The 9557-nt window shown below is 38.6% G+C and overlaps 1 protein-coding gene and 1 pseudogene across 1 annotated transcript; both read left to right on the plus strand.

Annotated features, from left to right (window-relative positions):
* Positions 1-4086: 4086 nt before the first annotated feature.
* Positions 4087-5173, plus strand: LOC115043701 (odorant receptor 131-2-like; annotated as a pseudogene).
* A 1842-nt stretch (positions 5174-7015) lies between these two features.
* Positions 7016-8606, plus strand: LOC115043703 (odorant receptor 131-2-like). Its single transcript, XM_029502364.1, has 2 exons — positions 7016-7165; positions 7812-8606. The coding sequence occupies exons 1-2, from the start codon at positions 7016-7018 to the stop codon at positions 8604-8606; spliced, it is 945 nt and encodes a 314-aa protein (XP_029358224.1).
* Positions 8607-9557: the final 951 nt, after the last annotated feature.

The following is a 9557-nucleotide window of genomic DNA, read 5'->3' on the forward strand; positions in this document are numbered from 1 at the left end:
GATGGAGAGGAGGAGGATGGGGGGGGGGGGTTCGGAAACTCTCATCAATGGACAACAGAATCTTTGTCAATATATCTGTTGCTCCTCACATTTATAGGACCACATTTATCTGAAATCTTGTGATATTTCTGGTATAGATGAAAGTGACCCAATTTGTACTTTTTGTCTTAAAAAAAGAAAGAAAAGAAAGAAAAAACAAACATCAACACCCATTTTCACCCATCGCTGTCCTGGCAGTCAATACAACACAGAAAAAAAAAACAGATGAAGCTTACATGATCCTGATTCTCCAGGACCTGGTTCACCTCCAGGGATCTGACACCTACATGTAAACAATTAACATAAATACAATATTTTTTTTTTTTTTTTGTGTAAGTGTGCAGTCAGATGCACAAAGAGGATTGTGGGTCTGTTGGTATGTTTGTAAATCGCTGTACTGTACGATGGAAACATTAGAATTCACTCAGTCTCTCACCTTCGGCCTGTTTCTCTTCTTGCCCTGTTTATACTTGATCTGTTTTGTACGGTTTGTTAAATATTATGTATTTATAGCTTTTTGTACCAATAGTAGAAAAAATAATAATAATAATAATAATAAAGTTGGAAAGGAGAGAACTGGAGTTAGTGAAATGAAGTGTTGTTACCACTGCCGATATTATCACTGGGTCATTTTCATACAATAATCAAGACTTGTTTTCATCAGAAAACTAATTTTAATGGTACACCTGAAGGTTTTGTGGGCTAGTTTGGAAAAAAAGGGAAGCCAGAAGTATAAAGATTCAGTATTGACTGAAGCTGTGGTCTGTAGTAGATTGAGGTGTTTGGATATATCCAGCATTAATATGACCTTTTAAAAATGTGTTCTTCACTCGGCACTTTCCACATTTGGTCTTATCACAACAGGAAATACACAGACTGACAAATAACTGTAAAAACAACTCTTAAAATGTGTCTGTCAGTAGATTAATATGAACTCAACTGTGGCACATGTGATGACTCAAAAACAAAAAATAAGAGCACCACAAAATATACCCTTTATATTTGAACGCCTTTATGTTTTTGTATATTTTCTAATATCCTTACTTTTTGTATTTTTCGTAAGAATCCATGTATTACGGCACAGAAGGCAATAAAAGAGTGAACTTTCATCATGTGTGTGATGTAATTTTATCCATGACGTTCAAAATGTCTGCCGCTGTGCCTCTATGATGGGTCCTGTTAGAGTTTATGATCTTTCCAACAAGGACTGATGAATGCCAACATAAGCTCTGAGGCCATTTTACTGACCTTCGCACAAAGTAGGATAAAAATGGTTGAGAGAGAGTGGATCAACTCAATTAATCAATCTAATTCATGATTATTCAATTAATATTGTCTTCTGAAGTGAAGATGAGGAGCTGGTTGTTTTGTTCACTGAAAACCTTTTTACTGAACTTTGTGAACAGAGATAATTTCCCAGATGAGGTTTGTTCCTGAAGTTTATTCTCAGCAGGTTCATCATGTTTTATCAGGTTTGAAGTCAACACTTACAGGAACAGAGCTAATTCTCTGTGGCCTTAAAGAGCAGCTCCACAGGGACCAAACTAACGGCATCGTTACCAACGATGACATTAAAAACATTTTCTCTGCAGACTCATCAAAGCCAACTTTGTTCCATTAAGATTCACTGTAAAAACCGATGAGTTTCACTTGATTGAAGTTAAAGAAAACTATTTATGATTTTCATTTTATTGGTGAAAGAGGAGATTTAAATTTAATATTTCATATGAAAAACATTTCTCTTATATTTAAATTAAAGCTTCAACTAACAGCTTTTCTTATTATTTTTGGAATTTAAGCAGAAGAAGGATGATTTTTTTTAAGTGTGAAATGATTCAACAATTTCTAGGAAAACTTTTCTCCAAGTTTCTGTTGTCAAAATCTGGAAAACAACAAAAGGTCCAACATGGCCCTTGTGGATTAATGTCTCTGATCGTAATCATCTGTTCTCCACCGATAATGAGGCAACTTTTTTAATTTTACTAAAAAAAGACAGAGTAAACAATCATCTTAAATATCAGAGTCCAGGCGCCTTATGAAAGATCCTTCGAAGACAATGTTGAGAAACTGTCTCAGAAGACATGTCTAATAAATCCCTTCGATGTGGTGTGCATGTCCGTCAGTATGTTTGTGTTTTGAATCCTCCATAACAAGCTCCCCCCATGTGTGTGTGTGACCTTTATCTGAGGCTTAATGAGGAAGGAGCAGCAGGCTTACTGTTCTGCGCTCTGCAGTGACTCTTCCTGAATACTCGGAGGGTTTGTGAAAATGTCAGGAGTTCCCAGAGCTCCTTCTGTGGAGAAGTTAAGACAAGTTCATCTCTGTTTTCACGTGTTGGGTGAAAAAAGTCACAATCAAACAATTGGAAGAGATTTTTTCTGAAAATGTGGTCATTCTTTCCAAAAATTAAAACTTTGAATCATTGTGCCATGATCAGCCATTCCTCCCTGAGAACAACAGCAGCAGCAGCTAACAATAAATTCAACAACAAATTCAGGTCATCTGTGGTCTTAAACTTTGGTGGACATATAAATAAATATATATATATGCCATCCACCAACCTTCAGCGTGTATCGATCAGAGTATTGATGAGGAGTTCACCGGGTCTGGAGTTGGTTGGACGGGGTTTTGGAGCCACTGGCCATGAATCTGAAGTGAAAATCGGAGCTGCGAACAGTTGTGAACAGAACAATTCTTAAATTATTTACAGATATGTTCATTTGAAAACATTTACACACTTGCAGACATTTATTACTCAACAGATTTAGACAAAATAATTAATTCACACTGACACAGGAGACTAGACTGTTTCTACATCACAATGATAAGCAAAGACAAAGTAAACTCTGCCACACCAGAGTCCAGGCCTTCAACACAAAATAAAACTCAAATTAATTTGTGTTCAGCTTTGTGTTTAGCTGCTGAACTGTACAATGCATACCAGCCCTGACATCCTGAGCCTGATTGGACCGGAACCTGGACCCATCACAGACATCAATCTTCATATTTTTAATTATACAACAATATTTTGCTATTCCTTCGTATCATTTAAAGATTTCCGCACATTTAAATTTACTTTTACTTATAATATACTTGTTTCCTTTTGTATTATTTTGCAAAAAACATGCTGAAACACACACACGCACACAGACACACCAAACGCTCATAAGGCCACAAGTGATTTCCATCCAGACCAGATAAATTCAGCGTCCTTCAGCTGCAGTGGTGGCGTGTTGATGTAAATGCTGTGACTCAGGTGAATTCAGGTAAGGCAAAGTCACAGTAACGACCTTCTGCTCAGTTTACTCCTGTAGCTCAGACAGATTCTGGACTTTATTTCCTGGCACACTAATGCATGTTCTGCTAAGGTTGTCCATTTGTGTACTGACTGAGTTACACACTTCGACAGGTCTCTGTGTGTTTTACTGCTGGATAGTCAAAGGACTTCCGTTTAGTTGGCAGGAGATTTTATTCTGTAAATGTACAGTTTTAAATTATTTAAGTTTGGTCAACACCTCAGTGACAGTTTAACAAAACACAGAGGCTTCGCAAATGTTAGAAAACCAAAAGTACAACGATGACAAAAGGACATTGAATGTGAGTTGAATGTGTACCTGAAGACTCTTTACTGTGTTTCATTAGACAGAAAACAGCTGTTCAGTTTTCACTAACAGAAATGCTGTCTATCTATCTATCTATGTGTGTGTGTGTGTGTGTGTGTGTTAAACTAACAAGGTAGTGAAGAAAATGTAAAAACATATTTGAGCTATTGTTGAATTTGCATTATTGTTACTGTCAGTTAAAAAAAGTGACATTTCGATCACCGATGGGACCGATGATGTGAGGCACTTTTCTGATGGGATCTCATAATAATTCATGGTTAGTTTTTTCCTTGGTCTTTTTTCCTCAGTTATCTTAGTATGATATTGGCTGGAGTAAGAGTTTTTCTGAGAATTTCAAGATGAGCTGCAGAAACTTGGAATATTTTATGAGCTGTGGTCAAAAGCCATTTTGTTTATTATCATGTTTTCTTTCAGTGTTTGAGAGATGAACGTCTCATCTGCCAATGTGACTTTGGTCATTGAGTATCGAGACTCCTTCACTAAAGCTGTGACCAAGAACGTCATTGTTGTGGTTCTCGGCATCTCCATCAACTACATAAATGCAGGTCTCATCCGCACATTCGGCAAACATCAGGTAACCTGCCCTGTCCACACCTGCACTTGTTTACAGTATTTGGCACGACTTCTTGGCCACTTTAGACAGATTCCAGTAAAAGTAGAGACTCAAATGTTCCAGAACGGCGGTGGTGCTGCTGTTATTTTATTAAATTTAATTCACTGGATCAATGATCTTTCTGATTCCCTCCAGATCTTCTACACGAATCCTCGGTACATACTGTTTTTTCACCTGGTCGTTAATGACATTATCCAAGTGACTCTGACCGTCATCCTGTTCATCATCAGCTACACCATCTACAAACTCAGCGTCTCCGTCTGCTGCATCTTCATCCTTCTTGCTCTGTTCACCACTGAGAACACCCCCCTGAATCTGGCCAGCATGGCGGTGGAGTGCTACATCGCCATCTGCCTCCCCCTTCGCCACGTGCAGATCTGCACCGTCAGCAGGACTCTGATGCTGATTGGTTTAATCTGGGCGACCAGCATGTTGTCTGTTCTTCCTGATCTCTTCGTCACCTTGGCCACAGAACCTCTGGACTTCTTCCACTCCCGGGTCTTCTGCCTCAGGGAAACTGCCTTTCGTAACTATCACATCATCAAGAAGAGAGACATCACCTACATCATCTACCTTGTTATTGTATGGTTCGTCATCTTTTACACTTATTTCAAGATCTTATTCACTGCAAAAACAGCAAGCAGAGATGCTAAAAAGGCCAGAAAACAATCCTCCTTCACGGGGTTCAGGTGCTGCTTTGTATGGCGACATATGCAGAACCACTGTTAAAAGATGCTCTGCAGCACTGGTTCCCTGAGAATTACACCGCTCTCTTTGCTACCTATATTATAGTTCAGATTCTCCCACGATCCATCAGTCCAATCATATATGGAATACGGGACAAAACCTTCGGAGGTATCTGAAGAGATATCTGCTGTGCACTCGGAGCTTTCAGTGAGAATCAACATGTTTGGTCCAAATTGAGTGAACCAAGTTTTTGTTTTCTTGAAGTTGATGTGATGATGCTTTAAAATGTGTGTTTGGCATCAGACCTGAATAAAACAAATTCTGATTTAAGTCTAAGTTTTCTTCCGAAGGGTGTAGAATAATTTAAATTTTTCATCAAACACATTAACATTGTTTTTGGAAACTGATGAGTTGCATTACAAACTAAAGTTAAAAAATAAAAGAATATTAGATGTCAGATTAGAACTACAGCTAATAATGATTCTTGACTAATAAATAATAAATCTGCTGGTAACTTGGTTGATTGTGTCCATAAAATAACAGTAAACCATGAAAACGTCTACAGTACAGGAAAACATTCATGCTCATCCATCTGGTTAGAGCTAAGATATTTCCTTTATCATCTTGTATGACAAAGAAAGAGCACCAACTAATCATCTAATTTAAATGATCATATTAATGTATTCCTATTTTAAAAAAGACTTGTGTTCAGTAACGCAACCCTTATATACATAGACTAAATGTAAACTAAATTTCAGCATAAGTGTGATGTCCAGATGGAAGGAGGTCTCCTCCTGACCGGAGAGAACCAGCTTGAATGAGCATCATTTTTTAGCTTTGGTCAACAGAAATGACATTTAAAAAAAAAGGAATGACATTACAAACAAATCTGACAAAATCATTGTTCATATCGTTCAGCCTTAATTTTCTGTTGGTTCAATGTTTTATGTTCACACACACTCCCTGCTCACAAGAATGACAACATGAGTTCATGTTTACCAGGGGAATCATGGGACCTTTCCCACCAAAGCAACTATGAAGGCTTAAGACTTCTGCAGCTGCCGTTTAGTTCTGGCCAGAACGTTGGACAAGGTGAGTAACAGCGAAACCTTTGATCTGCAGTCTGACACCAGTGCTGTTCTACTCTATCATGACAAAAATGATTTGTGAGTTTTATAATACTCGTACGCACTTTTCCTGCTTCAACCAATTTGTTCAATAGTTTACAAAACATGACTGAAATTAAACTGACAAAAGTGTCAGATGTGTTTGAAATAATTCTCACTTTGCCTTGTTGCAGCAGCTTTAGGACGGTTGGAAGGAGCAGACAATGAAAATTTGAACTCAAAAGATGAATGATTTTGTTCTTTGCTCTCTCAAACTTTGATTGATTTAACAGATGAAAAGAGAATATGTAATAGTTGTACTTAAACTAAATTCTGCCAATCAAAATAAGAACTGCAATCATTCAGACTGACTGTCTTCCTTTCAGGTTTCAGTTGAATCTACAGGGTCTGATCTCATCACATATTTGTATTCGTTCAGCTGTTAATGTTGCAGATGACACTGAGCTTCAGTTTCTATTTTCTTTTATCTACTTTTCAAATTCTAGAAAACACTGATATATTTCTGGCACCTGAAAGTGACATAAAACAAGTTTGAGGGCTCATGATAAGAGTTTAACAGCATGTAGTGAGGATGATGTAAGCACAAAGTCTGCAGTGCTGAGATGTGACTTGGCTGTGGTGTTCGTTCATTTATCTCACTCAGTGTGTTCCTGCCTCCTGGAGCTGTGCATGAGCTGGATTTCCGTAAAGAAAGTTGGGCCTCATTCAGAGTCCAGACTGAGATCATTGGCCTTGAAGTTGAAGTTTGTGGAACTTCCGCGACATCACATGTACGATTAAATGCTTTTCTGTTGGTTGAAGTTCTGACCAGAAACAGGTGTAGTGAGATTGGTCTGAAAAAAGACGCTTCCGTCATCAATAATCGCTGTGAATATCAAATGATTGAAGATATGTTATGTCTTCCGGTCTTTTTCAGCCCTGGAGAGATGAACGTCTCATCTCCCAACGTGACTGTGGTTTTACAGAATCGAGACTCCTTCACTAAAGCTTTGACCAAGAACATGATTGTTGTGATTATCAGCATCTCCATCAACTACATCTATGCAGGTCTCATCTTCACCTTCTGCAAACATCAGGTCTGACGTCTCCTCATGTCACCATAGACTTACTGAACTTTGGGTTTGTCCAGAGCTGCACTAATGATCAAAAAGAAGCTGAAATGCAAAGTGGGCAGCACTGATTAGGAAACTCTTAAGTGTTGACCGTTTTTTTATTCTAGGTAAATGGGACTGTTTGCTTTAAACTGGTCCAAACAATCAGTGACTCAACCGGAAGATAAACTTGTTGTAACTTCAGTTAAAAACATAATTCATCCAAACTCCATCCTGAGACTTCCCCTTGCAGATAGTCATGTATGTGATGTAGGATTTGTATTCATTCTGTTGAATTTAAAAATCTAATGATCATCAGGGGGCGGCTTCACCGGCTGTTAAAAACAAGTCACTGTATTCAAGTTTATGGGAAAATGTCCCTCCTCCACCCTGATTTATCCAACACTATGTTCACTTTTTACATGTTGGTCATTTTAATCAGGCTCGTAATTTGAGTTCTAAGTTAACATCAAGCTAAGTCAGGATGCAGTTGAGAAAATGGCACAGACAAAAAAGGAACACCTCATGTCACCTTTGAATACGTTTTTACTTTGAGCCTCACGTTGTGACCTCTGACCTTAAAGGTCCCTAATGGTCCTCAGATATTGTTCATGTCTTCCCTCCCGTCCAGATCTTCTACACGAATCCTCGGTATATCCTTTTCATTCACCTGGTCATCAACGACATGACTCAAGTGACTCTGACCGTCATCCTGTTCATCATCAGCTACACCATCTACAAACTCAGCGTCTCCGTCTGCTGCATCATCCTTCTTGCTCTGTTCACCACTGAGAACACCCCCCTGAATCTGGCCAGCATGGCGGTGGAGTGCTACATCGCCATCTGCCTCCCCCTTCGCCACGTGCAGATCTGCACCATCAGCAGGACTCTGATGCTGATTGGTTTAATCTGGGCGACCAGCATGTTGTCTGTTCTTCCTGATCTCTTCGTCACCTTGGCCACAGAACCTCTGGACTTCTTCCACTCCCGGGTCTTCTGCCTCAGACAGACTGTCTTCCCCCACCCCCTCATCATCAGGAAGAGAGACTTATCCTACGCAGTGTTTCTGGTCATAGTTTTGTTTGTTATCATTTTTGTTTACTTCAGGATTCTGTTCACTGCAAAAACAGCTAGCAGAGATGCTAAAAAGGCCAGAAATACAGTCGTCCTCCATGGATTCCAGCTGCTGCTTTCTACAGCAAGCTATGCAACCCCCCAGTTAAAAGATGCTCTGCAGCACTGGTTCCCTGAGAATTACTCTGACTCTCTCTTTGCTTATTATATTATAGTCCAGATTCTCCCACGATCCATCAGTCCAATCATATATGGAATACGGGACAAAACCTTCAGGAGGTATCTGAAGAGATATCTGCTGTGCACTCGGAGCTTTCAGCGAGAATCAACATGTTTGGTCCAAATTGAGTGAACCAAGTTTTTGTTTTCTTGAAGTTGATGTGATGATGCTTTAAAATGTGTGTTTGGCATCAGACCTGAATAAAACAAATTCTGATTTAAGTCTAAGTTTTCTTCACGAAGGGTGTAGAATAATTTAAATTTTTCATCAAACACATTAACATTGTTTTTGGAAACTGATGAGTTGCATTACAAACTAAAGTTAAAAAATAAAAGAATATTAGATGTCAGATTAGAACTACAGCTAATAATGATTCTTGACTAATAAATAATAAATCTGCTGGTAACTTGGTTGATTGTGTCCATAAAATAACAGTAAACCATGAAAACGTCTACAGTACAGGAAAACATTCATGCTCATCCATCTGGTTAGAGCTATTTCCTTTATCATCTTGTATGACAAAGAAAGAGCACCAACTAATCATCTAATTTAAATGATCATATTAATGTATTCCTATTTTAAAAAAGACTTGTGTTCAGTAACGCAACCCTTACATACATAGACTAAATGTAAACTAAATTTCAGCATAAGTGTGATGTCCAGATGGAAGGAGGTCTCCTCCTGACCGGAGAGAACCAGCTTGAATGAGCATCATTTTTTAGCTTTGGTCAACAGAAATGACATTTAAAAATAAAAAGGAATGACATTACAAACAAATCTGACAAAATCATTGTTCATATCGTTCAGCCTTAATTTTCTGTTGGTTCAATGTTTTATGTTCACACACACTCCCTGCTCACAAGAATGACAACATGAGTTCATGTTTACCAGGGGAATCATGGGACCTTTCCCACCAAAGCAACTATGAAGGCTTAAGACTTCTGCAGCTGCCGTTTAGTTCTGGCCAGAACGTTGGACAAGGTGAGTAACAGCGAAACCTTTGATCTGCAGTCTGACACCAGTGCTGTTCTACTCTATCATGACAAAAATGATTTGTGAGTTTTATAATACTCGTACGCACTT

Source organism: Echeneis naucrates, chromosome 5 (genome assembly GCF_900963305.1).
Source record: "Echeneis naucrates chromosome 5, fEcheNa1.1, whole genome shotgun sequence".
Lineage (NCBI taxonomy): Eukaryota > Metazoa > Chordata > Actinopteri > Carangiformes > Echeneidae > Echeneis > Echeneis naucrates.